The sequence below is a fragment of the Ascaphus truei genome, chromosome 5 (assembly GCF_040206685.1).
Source record: "Ascaphus truei isolate aAscTru1 chromosome 5, aAscTru1.hap1, whole genome shotgun sequence".
Lineage (NCBI taxonomy): Eukaryota > Metazoa > Chordata > Amphibia > Anura > Ascaphidae > Ascaphus > Ascaphus truei.
In genome coordinates this window covers 14,329,615-14,349,717 of record NC_134487.1, presented here as the reverse complement: position 1 = coordinate 14,349,717, position 20,103 = coordinate 14,329,615, and the positions used below count along the sequence as shown (strand labels likewise).

At 44.9% G+C, this 20,103-nt stretch overlaps 1 protein-coding gene across 1 annotated transcript in view; it reads right to left on the bottom strand.

The window, feature by feature from the left end:
* LOC142494625 (uncharacterized) overlaps positions 1-20,103 on the bottom strand; it is a 439,963-nt gene that overhangs the window by 34,746 nt on the left and 385,114 nt on the right. The window contains exons 95-97 of the mRNA XM_075599056.1: positions 17,160-17,276; positions 4,105-4,182; positions 2,320-2,373 (exon numbers count right to left, since the gene is read on the bottom strand). Of these exons, the coding sequence (XP_075455171.1) occupies positions 2,320-2,373; positions 4,105-4,182; positions 17,160-17,276 (249 nt within the window). The remainder of the gene's footprint in view (positions 1-2,319; positions 2,374-4,104; positions 4,183-17,159; positions 17,277-20,103) is intronic.

Sequence of the window (20,103 nt, the reverse complement as noted above, 5' to 3'; positions counted from 1 at the left end):
TCCCATCAGCCAGGCATGAACCCAGGCTGGGAAGGCAAACGCAACGGGGCTTGTCAGAGGTGAGGAGCGGCGCATTCCAGGTATCTGCCAGGTACATACCGGGTATTTGCTCGAATAAAGTGTGTCGGTGCAGTATATTCACACATTTCCTTGTTTCTGCTTTGCCGAAGTTTTCACCCATCTCTAATTTTACCACAAATCCCCTACCATTTTGAATGTACTAAATACACATTCACAACCGCTTACATTTTTGTTCATACATGCCCGGAGGGGAGAAAAATACATGCGAGGTGGGGGGGAAGGGATTGAGTCAGAGTGGGGTAATTGATGGAGGGAGGGGGAGAGTGAGAGGAAAGAGGGGGTTTGGGAGCGAGTAAGAGTGAGACGGAATGGGAGAGAAATACATACAATTTTGGGGGGGAAGGGATTGAGTCAGAGTGGGGTAATTGATGGAGGGAGGGGGAGAGTGAGAAGAGGGGGTGAGGGAGCGAGTAAGAGTGAGACGGAAGGGAGAGAAATACATACAAGGCCGGGGGGAAGGGATTGAGTCAGAGTGGGGTAATTGATGGAGTGAGAAGAGAGGGGGCGAGTGATGAAGAGAGGGAGTGAGACGGAGGGGAGAGAAATACACGGGAAAGGGGGGGGAATAGAGGGTGCACGTGAAGTGTGAAATGGGGTGGGGCTGCTCGCAAGACTGCCGACACGAGTGGGGGGGGAGTGGGGTGCGGTCTTAACTCTAGTCCTGGGCCCCGGGATATCTGTCTGCGGCCCTACCTGACAGCTCAGGTCATTCACATGTACATGTTACTACTACAATTACAGAGCCTGCTCATCCCTAGGCCATATTCACACTCTCACCCCTACATGACCACAGTGGGTTTGCTTCATAGAAGCAGCTTACTAGCTCCTGTGCAATATATATCGTTACACAAAAGCCTCCAGCAGCAGCCTTTCCCATGTGTTGGCTGGAACATGTTGTGAGAGCTGAAAATCAGGGATCAGTGTTAACTACTGATGTTTGGAAAGAGATCAGAGCAAAATACTGGCTGAACATGTACTGCCCTATACCAATGCCAGACATATTGCCAACGCTGATTACTGAACTTACAGTAAGAGGGAATGTTGTAAAACAACCAGAATGGATCACTACTGTGATAGGGAAGGCTGAATGGAAACAGTGTAATTGGTCTCCCTTGCGTTTCATGACAAATCTAGCATGTTTTGGGTTCATATTTGTACGTTCCCTGGAAAAAGTCACATAGTGCCTTATATAATGATGCTTTGGGTCTCATGCTTTTCACATGTGAAATCTGCCGTAGCTGCTCCTCCAATAAATAAGAAGCATTCCTCATTGCCCTTGTTAAAAATATTTTTTTTTTGTTGGGTGGGGTTTAATATATACCTTTAATGAAAACTAATTACTTAAGCAGCCAATCAATCTGTTCTCCAGTGATCCATCAGTGAATATCCTGCTCTTCGGGACAAATTCGGGTGGCGCTGAATCAATCCTTCTGGCAGTGAAATGCTACAGTATATCCTTGTATTACTAACATTGTCTATTGTTACAGCTTTCAACACAGATACAGCTTCCTGCAGGGAACACAGCGACACTTTCCTGTTTGTGATCATTTGTGGCAAATGCTTTTCCGCTGCGGGGGTGAGGGCTGGGCTCAAAAAGAGGTGTACCAGAGCTAGCTGTAGCAACCACAGGAAAGGATGCTCAGGATATTCAAACGCATTAAAAATTACATTAAGAGTCGGGAAAACAAAACAGAAAAATGCAGTAGGTATTATCACTACAGAACTGATTTATTAAAAGAAATGTATGATTTTTAATGTTTTGATCCTTTAATAATCATCCTCATTCACGGTTCTATTGTTTCTAAGGCTGGGGCCATGGTGCCGTGTGGGAGCTGGAGGGGGCGCGCGTTGCGCAAGTAATCAGTTGAAACTGATTTCATGGCGCCACAGGCCGGTCACGTGAGTGGTTCGCACAATGAGGCCGAACCAGCTCTGTGACGCCCCAGGACACGCCCCCCCCCATGGCGCGTCTCCACTGGCCACAAAACGCACCACTTCGCGCGTGTGACGTCACGGCTGCGCGAGCCTCCGTACGGGCATGGCCCCAGCCAAAAAACAAAAAGAGGACCGGAAGGGAATGTAATCCAATTGAAAGCAATTCTTTTGCACTGGTATTGCCCCAGTTATTCAGCCAGGAGACTTTCTAATTAACCCCTAATTAACCCCTTCAAGTTTCCCTTGTGCAAATCTCGGTCAAAAAACGTCAACTCTAAGAAAAACAATGAAAAATATACTCACTGAAAGCCCAGGGTCTCCCTTGTCCCCCTTCAGACCCCCGGGTCCTTCCTCCCCCTGTTCAGAGGAATTAGAACATGTACATCAGAATTAGAACATTTCCTGGTCCTGTAACAATGTAATCAGCTTGTTTATCCTTTTTTTTTAATATCCAAGTTATCATCTGTGTCCGATTTCGCGCTGCAGTCGGGCTGCCCTTGTGTGTGAAAGCTGTCAGGCATTTTAAAATCCCGGATGAGGCAGAGTTCCAGAAATTACATCTTTGTAGTGCAACCATATAGCTGAAAGGTGTGGGTGGGGAGAGGGGGTGGTTGGGGGGGGGGGGAGAGGGGGTGGTTGGGGGGGGGGGGGGGGGAGAGAGCGTCACCCAGGACGTCAGGATTGACCTAGTTCCCAGATTAAATAAACCATTTAAATCAAAGAATTTAAAGCCAGAACTGACAGATTCTATTCATCATGTAAACAGAGAATCTGAAATCTGAAGGGAAAAAAAACACATCTTCTCGTTTATTCTGGACTCAGGCATGTATCATGTATGTTTATATGTATGTGTCTAGCATCATCCATGTACACAGCCCTTCACATGTACAATACATGCTCCGCCTCCAACGAGAAATGTGGGTAGGAATAGGAGTAGATGCTCCCCCCCCCCCCCATCCTCCCCTCTCTGTCACTTTGCGTATTCGTATTGGGGAAAAGATAGATCATTTTTTAAATGACCACACAACACATTGAGGGGATCAGGAGGTCCGAATGAAGGCAGAAGTGTTGCAGTTCTGGGGCGGAAAATCCACACGATAGGTACCATGTAAAATATTTGAAATCAATAGGAATTGTTCTTTGAAACATGAGGGGCAGTTTGCTTTGCCCCAGAATGGTCCCACTTTGCCTTAATACGCTGATCCCTCAAGGTTAAACTTACCACAAGGATTTGGGGTCTATTTTCCAAGGTTTTCTGACTGCAAAACAAGTGTGAGAATAGCACCAGATGTGACAAAGAAAATGAATCTTATGAAGCAATTAGATGTTTTCCTTTGAGAAATCTGGTGCAAATCTTTTGCATTAGTATCAGCCCAGTTTTTGGAGTCTTTGGTAAATAATTCCCCCCTACCCCGCACCACCTTCACTCAACCAAGTTGTAGGCAAGACTGAAGCTTAAACTGCAGTGCAAAGTTAGGCAGCCGGATGCGTCACATCGTGTATAACAGTGCATGGGAGGAGAAGCTCGAGATAGGGCAAATGTTTAGCCTCCAGTAGCGGGATGGTAAGTACGTCTTTGGGGATTTTCTATATATGGGACTATACTGTATATAATTTTCACATTATATTTTAATGGGAATTTGTTGCCAAAAACTGTCCGAACGATGGCTTCGGACCATAAATAATTTAACCCTTAGCCGTATGCCTATCCCGGATCCTGCTGAAGGGCTTTATCATGACTGGAGGTTTAAATCATTTGGATATACTTTGCATATTTAAATTAGTTTATGTCCCAGTTATGTTCATAGATATCTGTCTAAATATTGTATACAGCAGTTTTTGGGAAGGTACAGAAGTCAATGGGTATTCTATTAAAATAGTCTCACTCGTGCTCTCGTCACTGCATTAATTTTAACGGACTTTAGTAGATATGCAGTGTTAGGGGACCTTTATATCAAAGCAGAAAACGTGTGTTCTGATGCACTAATACATTTTTGTCCGTTACGCAACCTTAAACTTGGTGGATTGTTGTGAAGCAAAGATGCAAGTCAAACAAGGAATCTATAGGATTTGACCACATAGACTGACCATTTTTCCTTGGTTTCCAGGGCTCCCTGGGGTTCCTCTGGAACACGCCAAGGACTTTCCTCTTTTGCCTCTTTCGCCCTGGTAATAAAAGTAAGAAGTCTCCATTAGCACAGGTCACTATTCACTTTGACCTAATATGATTTATTCATAAATGGTTATCTCAGTGGTATTTTTGAAGGCGAAAAGGTGGCAGAACCCTAAACAAAGAAATTCTAGATATCTTCACCTTCATCTTCACACTAATTCATGTGCTTAATGAGAACCCAAAGGTTGCTCCCATATTGAAATCTGAGCAATATATTTTGGCAACCATGCTTGACGCTCGGTTTAAGCAAAACTTACCTTCTTTCTTTCCAACAGGCTTGCTCTTTGCTGCCAAGTTGTCTTCTCAAATGTTCATCTTGTACCTCATGTCTTTCAGCTTCCTTTGCTTTCAGCACCATCCCCACCCACTCCGCCATCACCATGTCCTTCAGCATCCTGTGCTGTCAGCACCATCACAACCCACTCCACCATCACCATGTCCTTCAGCTTCCTGTGCTGTCAGTACCCACTCCACCATCACCATTCAGCTTCCTGTGCTGTTGGCACCATAACCATGTCCTTCAGCATCCCGAGCTGTTGGCACCATCACCACTCACTCCGCCACCAACATCTTTGCCAGTTACCAACTTGCCAATGGCATAATTTTATATATTTCACCATTCTGTGTGGGCCCAAACAGGCCATCATCATCATCATCATCCTTTATTTTCTAAGCTGGCCTCCACTTACGGGGACATCGCAATACTTTACAGTCAGTTTGAGAACAACTACAAACTAAATACAATTATTTTGTTACACAAGAGACAGACGGAAAAAGCCAAAGATAGAATAATAAATGGTTGCATTAAATCAGGGCTGCACAACATGCGGCCCGCCTTGCCTCTCTGTGTGGCCCTCGATGAGATTTAAAAAAAAAAAAAAAAACTTTGAAAAAAAAAAAACTTTGAAAAAAAAAAAAACTTTGAAAAAAAAAACTTTGAAAAAAACAAAATGGCGGCGATTCCCCGCGGTCCCGGCGCGCATCCGCAGGGCCCGCTCCCGCTCCTTGCTCCCTCCCACCACCCCCACCCCCCGCTCGCAACGTGGGACGGAGGGGGAAGTCACAGCCAGCTGAGCTCTTCTGCGGCCGCTCCCCCCCCTGATCCGAACTTGGATATGTGCAGGGGGGTGAGGTGAGGTGCATTGAGGTGAGGTGCAGGGGGGTGATGTGAGGTGCAGGGGGTGAGGTGCAGGGGTGATTGGAGGTGCAGGGGGGTGATTGGAGGTGGAGGGGATGTGATGTGCAGGAGAGGGGGGGTGATGTACAGGAGGGGTGATGTGAGGTGCAGGGGGTGAGGTGCAGGGGTGATTGGAGGTGCAGGGGGGTGATTGGAGGTGCAGGGGGGTGATTGGAGGTGCAGGGGGGTGATTGGAGGTGCAGGGGGGTGAGGTGCAGGGGATGTGATGTGCAGGAGGGGTGTTGTGAGGTGCAGGGGGGTGATTGGAGGTGCAGGGGGGTGATTGGAGGTGCAGGGGGGTGATTGGAGGTGTAGGGGGGTGATTGGAGGTGCAGGGGGTGATTGGAGGTGCAGGGGGTGATTGGAGGTGCAGGGGGGTGAGGTGCAGGGGATGTGATGTGCAGAAGGGGGGGTGATGTGCAGGAGGGGTGATGTGAGGTGCAGGGGGTGAGGTGCAGGGGTGATTGGAGGTGCAGGGGTGATGGGAGGTGCAGGGGGGTGAGGTGCAGGGGATGTGAGGTGCAGGAGGGGGGGTGATGTGCAGGAGGAGTGATGTGAGGTGCAGGGGTGATGTGAGGTGCAGGGGTGATGTGAGGTGCAGGGGTGATGTGAGGTGCAGGGGTGATGTGAGGTGCAGGGGTGATGTGAGGTGCAGGGGTGATGTGAGGTGCAGGGGATGATAGGAGGTGCAGGGGATGATAGGAGGTGCAGGGGGTGAGGTGCAGGGGATGTGATGTGCAGGAGGGGGGAGGTGAGGTGCAGGGGTGATTGGAGGTGCAGGGGGGTGATTGGAGGTGCAGGGGGGTGAGGTGCAGGGGATGTGATGTGCAGGAGGGGGGAGGTGATGTGCAGGAGGGGTGATGTGAGGTGCAGGGGATGAGGTGCAGGGGTGATTGGAGGTGCAGGGGTGATTGGAGGTGCAGGGGTGATTGGAGGTGCAGGGGGAGAGAGTGGTGTGAGGTGCAAGGGGAGAGAGTGATCTGAGGTGCAGGGGGGGAGAGTGATGTGAGGTGCAGGGGGGGAGAGTGATGTGTGGTGCAGGGGGGGGGGGAGAGTGATGTGAGGTGCAAGGGGAGAGAGTGATGTGAGGTGCAAAGGGAGAGAGTGATGTGAGGTGCAAGGGGAGAGAGTGATGTGAGGTGCAAGGGGAGAGAGTGATGTGAGGTGCAAGGGGAGAGAGTGGTGTGTGGTGCAGGGGGGGAGAGTGGTGTGTGGTGCAGGGGGGGAGAGTTGTGTGAGGTGCAGGGGGGAGAGTGGTGTGAGGTGCAGGGGGGAGAGTGGTGTGAGGTGCAGGGGGAAGAGTGGTGTGAGGTGCAGGGGGAAGAGTGGTGTGAGGTGCAGGGGGGAGAGTGGTGTGAGGTGCAGGGGGGGAGAGTGGTGTGAGGTGCAGGGGGGAGAGTGGTGTGAGGTGCAGGGGGGAGAGTGGTGTGAGGTGCAGGGGGGGAGAAGGATGTGAGGTGCAGGGGGGTAGGATGTGTGTGGTGTGCAGGGGGGTATTGTGTGTTTGATGTGGAGAGGGAGTATTATGTGTGTGGGTGAGGGGGAGATGGGGGTCTGAGAGATAGATGGGGAGTATCGCAAAGGTTGATAGTGAGGGGTTCTGGGGGAGATATGAGGATGATGATGATGATTTTACCCGTGCGGCCCAATTTTTTTTTCCTTGGAGCAGTTCGGCCCTTCTCGCTTTACGAGTTGTGCAGGCCTGCATTAAATGAACAAAGTTTATACACATTGTGTATAACACATCGGTGAGCACGCTTGCACCCTATCCCAAACTAACTGTCTTTGTCGGTTCTAGTCCATAACAACAAACTCCTTTCATTGGGAAACCAAGCCTCAACTGATGCCTTATACACTGCAGGACATCTCTATACCCGTGTGCTCTACAGTGGTTGTATTGTTTTCATGTACACTGTGTGCATTTTTATATATCTGATGAAGCCTCAACTTATGCATATTTAGTTTCCCCATATTTCTATACTATAATTCTAAGTTGGATTGCTGTTATCCGTTTGTTTGTATGTCAGAAGCATCGAAATCTCACAAACGGCACCACATAGCACCACAAAACTTTCACTGTACATTCTGCTGCAGATTTGTAGGTCAACGCAACTATTTTGAGCTTCCAATGTCACTCACCTCCCAAATTATGGACACTCTAAGTTTCACTCTGCTGGACAGCAGTAATGTTAGAGCGAGAGCAGGGGGCGGGGCTACTAAGGGAGGGGAAAGGGAGACCAAAAAGCGCACCAGCACAAACGGAGCAGGAAGAAACCAGAACAAAAAAATGATTAAAAGGGCACTTTAATGTGGCAAAAGACCCATCCAATGCATTTCGAACGTCGCAGCGACGTTCGAAATGCATTGGATGGGTCTTTTGCCACATTAAAGTGCCCTTTTAATCATTTTTTTGTTCTGGTTTCTTCCTGCTCCGTTTGTGCTGGTGCGCTTTTTGGTCTCCCTTTTCCCTGTATTGCATTGAGTAGCTGCACAGCCTGCCTGCCTGCCCTACCAGGATGTGAGTATTTGCATATTTTTCAGGGGAACCTGCCAATGAGACATATGGTGAGTGGGTTGCACCACACACCACCTGTCTTCAGGAGGATAGTACCCATTATATGACACAATAGGTACTATATCAATTGTTAGTACCCTGGTACAGTGGTCTGGCTTATTATCATTTTGAGATATACCTGCATTTGAGCGCTTCAGCTATTTTCCATATTACTAAGGGAGGGGGCTTGTCCTTGCCTGGGGAGCTTTGTGTCTCTGTCACTGCTTCCCCTGGCTTTCCTACTCGGAGCGCTCTAGTAGCCCTGCACTTCCGGGGGGAGATAGGAGGCTGCTGCATCTGCTTCTCCTTAGGCTAAGGCTCTGCTCCCTCAGTCAGCGCGCCCGCACTGCAGACAGGCGGCGCACTGACAGGCACAGACCGCGATATGCGGTCTGTAGGGAGCCGAGAGCCGGAGCGGGAGGGGGGCGGGAGTGGGAGGGGGGGGGCAGGAGTGGGAGGGGTGGGGGCAGGAGTGGGAGGGGGGGGCGTAGTTTGAGCGGAGGGACCCGCTACTCTCCCTCCTCCCTCCACGGGCTCGGGCTCAGTCTCCCGGGCTGCAGGAGGGAGCTGTTGCGGGCTGCTGAAAGGTAAGCAGCTCCCGCTCCCTCCCTCTTCCCCCACACATGCCCTCCTCATACACGCTGATACATGCTGATACACACCACCCCCTACCTTGTGTAGGAAGCTGTCTGACAGCTCCCGCTCCCGCCCCCGCCGCTGATAGGCTCATCAGCGCACCACGTGACGCGTCACCGCTCGGGATCACAATTGTCTTGCAACTTTCTTTCTTGCAACCCCCCTGGCGGCTGACGAGTCACAGCGCGTAGTGAGCCGTGCAGCGAGGGGGGACTGGGACCTGCTCAGAAGGATTCCCCTGCTGGTGGGGAACGCTCACGTGGCCACGGGCGCCGCCGGGCGCAGAGGGTCCCAGCCCTTACATATGAGCTGACGGAGGGAGGGACAGAGGCTGCTTTTGCTGGAAAGTGTGTGTGTGTCCCTGGGTCCCTGGCTCTCCTCCTCCCTCCTCGGAGCGTGCTCTAGCATCTCGGTACTTGGAGGGTGGGGGGGAGGTGGGGAAAGGCTGCTGCTTCTGCTTCTCCTTAGCAGAGGGAGGGAGAGAGGCAGCTTTTGCTGCAAGATTGTGACACTGTGTGTGACACTGTGTGTGTGTGTGACACTGTGTGTGTGTGACACTGTGTGTGTGAGACACTGTGTGTGTGTGTGTGTGTGTGTGTGTGTGTGTGTGTGTGTGTGTGTGTGTGTGTGTGTGTGTGTGTGTGACACTATGTGTATGTGTGACACTGTGTGTGTGTGTGTGTGACACTGTGGGTGTGTGTGTGTTACACTGTGGGTGTGTGTGTGACACTGTGTGTGTGTGTGTGACACTGTGTGTGTGTGTGTGTGTGTGTGTGTGTGTGTGTGTGTGTGTGTGTGTGTGTGTGTGTGTGTGTGTGTGTGTGTGTGTGTGTGTGTGTGTGTGTGTGTGTGTGTGTGTGTGACACTGTGTGACACGGTGTGTGTGTGACACAATGTGTGTGTGTGACACTATGTGTGTGTGTGACACTATGTGTATGTGTGACACTGTGTGTGTGTGTGTGTGTGTATGTGTGTGTGTGTGACACTGTGTGTGTGTGTGTGTGTGTGTGTGTGTGTGTGTGTGTGTGTGTGTGTGTGTGTGTGTGTGTGTGGTGTGTGTGTGTGTGACACTGTGTGTGACACTGTGTGTGTGTGAGATGCTGTGTGTCACTGTGTGTGTGTGTGTGTGTGTGTCACTGTGTGTGAGAGAGAGGAAGAGAGGGGGAGAAGGAGGGAGAGGAGAGAATGGAGAGGGAGAGGAAGAGGAGAGAGAAGGAGAGAGGAGGGGGAGGCAGAGGAGAGAGAGAAGGAGGAGGGAGAGGCGAGAGATGGGGTGATGGGAGCTGCAGGGGGGGTGATGTTTAAACCAAAATCATTAAAAAATAAACACATTGTTTATTCAAAAGTATGAGTTAATTATTTGTTACCCCTACTGCTTTACACGTCTATTTTGTGATTTACCCCTGTCGAACATGTGTCACCCAGATAGGGGTTCCCCGTAATTTTACGAAATACTTAAAGGGTTCCTCCAAACAAAAAAGGTTGAGAATCACTGGTCATGTCAGATGTGCAAGGGAGCTGTGCCAGCGGGTGGGGGGGGGGAGATGTGCCAGCGGGGGAGATGTGTCAGCGGGGGAGGGATGGGGGAGATGGGCCAGCGGGGAGGGGGGGGAGGAGGGGGGAGATGTGCCAGCGGGGGAGGGGGGGGGAGACTGGTGGGGAAGGGGCGTGCAGGGACATGTACAGTATTCAATATAACATTCCCCGGGTGAAGCCGGGTACAAAAGCTACTGTATATATATATATATATATATATATATATATATATATATATATACAGCTAAACCCCGTTATAACGCGCCTCGCTATACCGCGAATCGGTTATAACGCGGTCTGAGCATGGCTCCCGAATTGAAAGCCTCCATTTTGCCGGCTTACCTGAATCAAATTTTCCATTTTGCCGCCCTGCTGTCCACGTGCTCATCATCTCTCTGCCCGTATCTCTCTCCTGCTGTCCACGTCATCTCTCTGCCCGTCGTGTGCCATCGGGGTTTTTTTTTTTTTTTTCGAACATTCAATTCAATGCTTTATTGACTACCAGACACAGACACAAACACAAACACAATTAAACATTAATACATTTTGTACAAAACACATGCAGGGATTGAACTCGGGACCTTCTGATACCAATGCCTTGCCTCTTACCTCTACACCATAGGCTTGGTGTGACAAGGCAGAACCTATAAATATATTTATCCTCTACAACACAAGGGACATGTCAATGTGAAATCTTAAGGCAATTTCTAGCTGTCTATGACATCACACAGTTCTGTGGTGTAGTGGAAGAACTCTTACCAACATATGCAAGGGTCCTGGGTTCAATTCCTGTATGAAATGGTATAATTAACTTTTTTAATAAATTATTATTTTAATTATGTTGTATAATTTATAAATATATAATTCTTTATTATTCTTTATTAAGTAATAATTATTCATTAATCAATAATGATGTATTAATAATAATTTATTATTAATCATTCTTTATGATTAATTATGTATTATTAATAAGTATGATTATTAATTATTATTAACAGTTAATTAACTAATTAATAATTATTACTAAATACTTAATAATAATTATTAATACTTACTTATTAATGAAACGTATTAATACTTACTAATTATTAATAATTAGTAAGTATTAATAATTGTTATTAATAATTAAGTATTAATAATTACTTAATAATTATTAGCACCCAATTAGTAATAATAATTATTAATACTTAATTATTAACAACAATTATTAATACTTACTAATTATTAATAGTTATTAAGTATTAATAAGTTTTATTAATAATTAAGTATTAATAATTATTATTACTAATTGGGTATTAATAATTATTAGGTATTAGTAATACTTATTAATTAGTCAAAATTATGAATTGTTAATGATAATTAATAATCATACTTATTAATCATAATATAATTAATAATAATAGTATTATTAATTAATCATTATTAAAAAATAATTATTAATAATACTTAATACATAATTATTAATTAATTATTAATTAGTTAATTAACTGCTAATAATAATTAATCATCATACTTATTAATAATACATAATAATCATAAAGAATGATTAATAATGAATTATTATTAATACATCATTATTGATTAATGAATAATTATTACTTAATAAAGAATAATAAAGAATTATATATTTATAAATTATACAACATAATTAAAATAATAATTTATTAAAAAAGTTAATTATACCATTTCATACAGGAATTGAACCCATGACCCTTGCATATGTTGGTAAGAGTTCTTCCACTACACCACAGAACTGTGTGATGTCATAGACAGCTAGAAATTGCCTTAAGATTTCACATTGACATGTCCCTTGTGTTGTAGAGGATAAATATATTTATAGGTTCTGCCTTGTCACACCAAGCCTATGGTGTAGAGGTAAGAGGCAAGGCATTGGTATCAGAAGGTCCCGAGTTCAATCCCTGCATGTGTTTTGTACAAAATGTATTAATGTTTAATTGTGTTTGTGTTTGTGTCTGTGTCTGGTAGTCAATAAAGCATTGAATTGAATGTTTGAAAAAAACGATGGCAAGAGAGCAGAGAGATATGAGCACGTGGACAGCAGGAAGAGGAGAGCACTGGTAAGGCGGCAAAATGGAGGAGATTTAAATCTGTAATGAGGAAGCTCCAGAGCTGATGTCGGTGAAATTTTAACGCGACCCCGGTTGTAACGCGGTCTTTGGGTTGTGGACCCCAAGGACCGCGTTATAACGGGGTTTAGCTGTGTATATATATATATATATATATATATATATATATATATATATAATTATTATAGTACTCCAAAGTGAGGTTTTTTTTTAGAGAAAATATTAGGGTTTTTTTTTGCTAGTCCATGGGGCAGACAGCTGAATCTGCCTACTTTGGCATTGCAGATTGCCGTCGCAATATAGAAAACCGCAGTTTAAGCCCTAGACTAGTAGAAATTAAAATACAAATAATGTTGTATTAATCCTTTGGGAGTTAGGGCACAACCTCCCTGCCCGGGCCCCTAACTCACCCACTAAACCTGACTTTCCCTCTGTAGTCATGGCCAACAGCCCTATACACCAAAGGTGTGCCTGGTAATCAACAGGATGACATCTCTGCATGTGCCGTAGACTTGCAGAAGTTCCAAGGTGCTTGAGTTTCCGGTCTCTGCTGTGCTTTCACACTCTGCATACAGGCACACATTTGTTGCGTGGATCTGGGTACAATACGTTCCAGACAGCAGAAGAACTCTTTTCTTTTGTCCTGGCCAACAAGTTTGCCACTAAACTGGTGGTGGCAACCTGGCTAGCTCTCCTCGGCTACCAGGGTTCACAATATGTCAGCTCTTCAGATATTTCCTGGCCAGAGGGCCAATAGGAAGCTGTTACATAGTAGATGAGATTGAAAAAAGACGAAGGTCCATCAAGTTCAACCTATGCTAAATTTAGACAACAGATACTTTATCCTATATCTATACTTACTTATTGATCCAGAGGAAGGCAAACAAAAAAAACCCGTTAAGGGGAAAAATTAATTCCTTCCTGACTCAAAGAATTGGCAATCGGATTAATCCCTGGATCAACATCCTTCCCATGTATACTTATTTGGTATATCCCTGTATTCCTTTCCCATTTAAAAAGATGTCCAACCCTTTTTTGAACAAATCTATTGTATCTGCCATCACAGTCTCCATGGGTAATGAATTCCACATTTTAACTGCCCTTACTGTAAAGAACCCTTTCCTTTGTTGCTGGTGAAATTTCCTTTCCTCCAACCTTAAGGGATGGCCCCGAGTCCTTTGTACTGCCCGTGGGATGAATAGTTCTTTTGAAAGCTCCTTGTATTGTCCCTGAATATATTTGTATATAGTTATCAGATCCCCTCTTAGACGCCTCTTTTCTAATGTAAATAAATCTAATTTAGCTAGCCTCTCCTCATAAGTTAGATTGTCCATCCCCTTTATTAATTTGGTGGCTCTTCTCTGCACTCTCTTTAGTTCCATAATGTCTTTTCTTAGGATTGGTGCCCAAAATTGTACTCCATATTCAAGGTGTGGTCTTACTAGTGCTTTGTAAAGGGGCATAATTATGTTTACTTCCCTTCCATCCATTGCCCGTTTGATGCAAGATAAGATCTTGTTTGCCTTTGCAGCTACTGCATGACATTGGGCACTATTGCTAAGCCTGCAGTCTACAAGAACTTCTAAATCCTTCTCCATCAAGGATTCCCCCAATATATCTCCATTTAATTTGTAAGTTGCCTTTTTATTCTTGCATCCCAAATGCATAACCTTACATTTATCTGTATTAAACCTCATCTGCCATTTACCTGCCCACGTTTCCAGTCTCTCCAAGTCCTTCTGAAGAGAAATTACATCCTGCTCTGATTCTATTACCTTAAACAATTTAGTATCATCAGCAAAGATGGAGACTTTGCTCTCGAGGCCAACCTCAAGGTCATTAATAAACAAGTTAAAAAGCAGGGGTCCCAGTACCGATCCCTGAGGTACTCCACTCACGACTTTAGCCCAACCTGAAAAATTTCCATTTATGACAACCCTCTGTTGTCTGTCCTTTAATCAGTTTTCAATCCAGGTGGATATATTATTACTGAGTCCAATTTTCTTTATTTTGTACACCAACCTCTTGTGTGAAACCGTATCAAAAGCCTTTGCAAAATCCAAGTAGACCACATCAAGTGCATTACCTTTGTCTAAATTCCTACTTACCTCCTCAAAGAAACAAATAAGGTTAGTTTGGCATGATCTATCCTTCATAAATCCATGCTGACTATTACTAATAATTTTGTTTTCCATTAGGTATTCCTGAATATTATCCCGTATTAAACCTTCAAGTAGTTTCCCTACTATTGAAGTCTGGCTTACAGGTCTGTAATTTCCCGGTTGTGATCTAGCTCCCTTTTTAAATATAGCCACCACATCTGCTTTATGCCAATCTTGTGGTACTGAGCCTGTGGAAATGGAGTCCTTGAATATTAAATATAATGGTTTGGCTATTACTGAGCTTAACTCCTTGAGAACTCTTGGATGAATGCCATCGGGGCCAGGTGCCTTATTTACTTTAATTTTTTCAAGTCGCATATGAACTTCTTCCTCAGTTAACCAATTGTTCATTAATATGGAGGTTGTGGCTTCTTCCTGCGGCACTACTATTGAACTTGATTCTTCCCTGGTAAACACAGAGGCAAAGAATGTGTTTAATATCTCAGCTTTTTCCTTATCTCCAATAATCTGCCTACCCATCTCACAATGAAAGGGTCCTATATTTTCTTTTCTCATTTTTTTGTTATTAAGGTACTTAAAGAACTTTTTAGGGTTGACCTTACTTTCTATTGCAATCCTTTTTTCATTATCCTTTTTGCTAATTTGATTGCCCTTTTGCAATTTTTGTTACATTCCTTATAATTCTGATACGATGTCTCCATCCCTTCTGATTTAAAGAATCTAAACGCCTTCTTCTTCTTGTCCATTTCCTCCCCTACCTGTTTATTTAGCCACATTGGTTTTGACTTATTTCTTTTATACTTATTACCCAAGGGTATACACTGATAAGTGTGCTTTACTAACAATGTTTTAAAGACTGCCCATTTATCTTTATCTTTTTTCCCTGCAAAAACATCATCCCATTGTATTACTACTAGATTAGACCTCAGTTTATTAAAATCTGCCTTTCTAAAGTTTGTTGGACCCAAGAAATCTATTTTTTGATAATTTATTTCAAATGAGACCATGTTATGATCACTGTTAGCCAAATGTTCCAGGACTTGAATATTTGTTATTACTTCTACATTGTTTGATATGACCAAATCCAGTATTGTCCCTCTCCTGGTTGGTACTTCAATAATTTGGGTCATATAATTGTCTTTAAGCACCTCCAAAAACCTGTTTCCTTTTGTTGTAATGCTAATCTCATTGCCCCAGTCTATGTCTGGATAATTAAAATCCGCCATTATGCAAACATGACCCAGTTTTGATGCCTTCTCCATTTGCAAAAGTATTTTAGCTTCCTCAATCTCACAGATATTTGGTGGTTTGTAGCATATTCCCACAAACATTTTCTTAATACTTTTACCTCCACTGCTAATTTCTATCCACAAAGTCTCTACATTTTCATCATTCCCTTCATAGACATCATCCCTTATAATAGGTTTTAGATCCGGTTTAACATATAAACATACTCCACCTCCCCTTCTATTTGTTCGATCCTTCCGAAAAAGGGAATAACCCTCTAAATTAACTGTCCAGTCATTAGTTTCATCCCACCATGTTTCAGTAATGCCTATGATATCATACTGCTCCCTTGCAGCTATTAATTCAAGCTCCCCCATTTTATATGTCAGGCTTCTTGCATTAGCAAGCATGCATTTCAGGTTTTTTTCAGCCTGTACTATTATCTTATCTGCTCCTTCCTTTCTGCGCCCACTTGGTTTAGTCTTTAGAAGTTTTCTAGTACAGACATACCCGCATTAATGTACGCAATGGGACCAGAGCATGTATGTAAAGCGAAAATGTACTTAAAGTGAAGCACTGCCTTTTTTCCCCACTTATAGATGCATGTTCTGTACTGCAATCGTCATATACGTGCATAACTGATGTAATAAACGCATGTATAACAGGCTCTATAGTCTCCCCGCTTGCACACAGCTTCGGTACAGGTAGGGAGCCGGTATTGCTGTTCAGGACGTACTGACAGGTGCATGCGTGAGCTGCTGTTTGACCATTGGGCAATATGTACTTACTCGCGAGTGTACTTAAAGTGAGTGTCCTTAAAGCGGGGTATGCCTGTATTATCTGTATTTACTATGGGTGTCTCACTGCTGTGACGTCATCGGTGCGGCTTCCTATTGGCCCATGGGACGCGAGAGCTTTAAACTTTAAAACCCCGCTTGCTGAGCCGCAGCAGCTACTGGCACCTACTTCGTAGGTATCTCCGGAAGTAAGGGGTCCCCAGAGCTGGAATGAATGGGGTTCAGCTCCCCCTGCTTCCATTCTATATTTAAAAAAGCAGCTCCTTTAATGCCATATTTCTTTGTTTTTATGCATTGCAGATGTAGCCAAGGTTATTGCACACGGGCGAAAAAGCGTGCGTGGTAGCGCCGCCCCTTCTCGCATGGGCGATTAAAAACCACAGCGCTTCTCTTGCTGGTGCGTTGTGTATGTCCTGCTGAAACGTGCCCATGATAGTAATAACGTTGGCTACATCTGTATAATAGCCTCTCTGTGTAGAAGTGCTGAACAAAACAGTGGTCCTGTATTAATCCTTGGCGTGCCAGAATGTCTTCAACCATGGCCCCAATGCACCCTCTGATGTTGGGAACAGAAATGGGAAGCTCCTCAGCTGAGGTCAAGATTTCCCCCAAAGATGGAAAAAGTGACATGACGATGGGGTAACGACATATGGTCGGCCCCCAGGGAGTCACCTTATGTGATAAAAATCCCCATGGTAATCAAGGGGGGCAGGGGGGAGAGGAGAAATCCCATTTCTTTCCACGGAGTGCTTTGTTTGATAAACCTGGCACACCTTCAGCAGGCAGAAGAATGTGATCAACAACCTTCCATGTGTTCTAAAGATGCATTTTACCTTTGGGCCTGGTTCTCCGTTGGGTCCTTCAAATCCCTGAGATCCAGGAGCCCCAACTGGTCCTGGTTGCCCTATTGGTCCCCTGAAGCCACTCAGTCCTGGTGCCCCATTTTTGCCCTGAAATACACACACAATTATAGTAATAATTATAATAATAAGGATGATGATAATATATATTCGATACATTAAAAGCATACCTGAAACACCCTTTTGGGTGTAAGAGGCGGGTCCTGGAACTGAACCAACAAGATGTTGTATTTAATAGGAGCCTGTGACATGGGGTTCCCCCTATGAGTGCTGAAGGACAATTTTGCACTCAGATCATAACATGGACAATTGTTGTCCACCTATCACAATTTTCTATTCCTGGAGTCCAGTGGGCACTGTTGGGGAAACCCACCCCTTTAGCTGAGGTGAGACAGGAAAGTCTTCTGCATGTAGTCCTATAAAAGGGACCTCCTTCTCCCGGTCTAGGACATTTGGATGTGGCCATTTTGCCACGACCAAATGGCTGCTGGCGTTTTGCCGTGACACACTCTGCCGGCAGAAGCTGCCGCTGCCGACCACTTCGCTGCCGCCCGCTATTGTAATTAAACCTCCTACCCTAAAACCCCCTATCCCAAATCCCTACACTAAAAACCACTACTCTAACCCCTTACCCCAAAACCCCTACCCTAAGCCCTTACCCTAAAACCCCTTACCCCAAAACCCCTACCCTAAGCCCTTACCCTAAAACACCCTACCCCAAAACCATACACTAAAAACACATACCCTAAATCCTTACCCTAAAGCCTCTACCCTCAGCCCTTACCCTAAAACCCCCTACCCTAAGCTCTTGCCTAAAAAAACCCTGGCGGCCGGTGGTGGGGATTCCGGCAACGAAACAGCCGAGACCAAATGTCCCATTCCGCCTCCTCCTACCTACAGACAGTCTCCGCATTTTCTCCCCAATACAAGAAATAACCAAGAAATAATTTCTACACTCAGGAATCGGGAGGGGGAGATAAAAATGTGCCAAGTACCATGAATAAAGTCCAGGAAAAGAAAACTGTGGACAAACACCTGTCCCTTTTCCTGGTTCTCCCTTCATGGCAGTGGGCACTGTTGGGATATACTTTGCCCAGTTCTGCAGGTGAAGCTAGCGCCTTGATTGCACAGGATATGGCCACGCCCATTATCGAATGTGCTTTAACCTTCACTAGCACTTTAAACAAAAATCATGGCTTTGGAAGCTGTTGCCCTTTACTAGGTTCTTCTAGAAAGACAAAACGTGCATCAGATTTTCCGAAGCTTTGCCCAGAGTGCAAATAGCAAGGTACAGATGTAGCAAGACTTACTATTTGTGAACCGGGGCAAGTCACGGGACCAGATAATCACTGTGGATGGTCCAATCTTGAAGCATGGACCCCCCTCAGCGCTACCGCGGCAGCACTATCTCCAGACGGTAAGTCTGACTACAGCTGTAAGCAACTGACGACATCAAGGTTATGCCGTATCTCTTCTGGTTGTCCAGGTTTGGGCACAATGAAGGGATCACAATCTCTGGTCAGAGCACTTTGTAACTCAAATTAATTCTAATTTTTTTTACTGATGATTTTGTCTGGTTTCATTCATGAAGACGCTCAAGTCATGTTTGAATAGACTCCAAAAAACATGTTTTTCTTAAAAGCGTTTTGGGTGGGATACAACCAACTTTGAGAAATATATTTGGATTGCTAGGGACTTCCAAGGGGTCTTTAAATTCTTCAAGATTCGATGTTTGGCAAAGATACCGATCACTTTACAAAAGGACGGCATATGATTCTGGACCATTGTTCATTCGAACTTAAAAAGATCATTATCTATACGAGGAGTAAAGTTCTCTCATCTTTAGAGAGATGCTTCTCAAAGCACTTTCCAAATTCTAGAACCTTTTGCTACTCTTGAGGATTGTTCCTTAAATGAGGATTCACTTAGTTATAAAAAATAGAACAGTACATTGTGGGGGTTAAACATTAGAAAATGCAGAGAGACAAATTAGACTATGAACAGAATAAGCAGAAAGACTGCTGCTAATATACCTACATTCAATGACCAACACAAAGGTATTCAGCCATTGAAGAGGACACTACATTTTAGACCCAATTACCATAGGCGTAGACGCAGAGAACAGACATGTTAATTGAATAGGAACATCCCCAAACTCCAGAGTCGCCCTCTTGGACTTAATAGAAGGCCATATAACAAGACAACCACACAAGATTATACAGGTTCATGGTCTCCTCGAGAACATATTATTTCTGCTGAACCACAAAACCCAAACTAATGTCCATTCTAGGCTAAGACTTTCTTTTCTTTATTAGACAAATTCAGAACAAGAAACCTATCAAACATAGGAAACCACATATACTCCAAGGACAGGATACAAATAGATTCTCCTGCGCAGAAAAAAAAGAAGATTCCCTGGAGAAGCGGGAAAATAAGGAGGGTCTCAAGTTAACGGACAATAACTCCTGATGCAACAGCTGCACTTTTTACAGAGGATCAAAAGAGGGTGCTTAAAATGGGTTTGCACCTTTCTCTCCTCTTTGGACAAATGGGTTCCAGTTATCTATAGACTTTTAGATACAGTTTCCAGGAACACTATCCCTTACCGGCTGTGAAGCATCAAATGACGCCGCGGGGTTATGTCACGGCACGTGACCCGCGGCGTCAAATGACACTGACTGACTTTTGAAAGTTGCAGAGGCCTTGCGCGGTCCCCTGGCATTTACAGATGCAGCGGCTGCTATTCGAACATTTACCTGGGTACATCCCGCATTACGCCGCATGGTGGACCAGAGATGGTCAGTTGCAGACATAAGGGACCCCTGCTGTGGGAGTCCTACCGGGGTCTGCCTGCCTGTAATAGACGTGTGTAGCCATGTGTAAAATTGGTGTACATATCTCTTTCTCATGCTGGCTG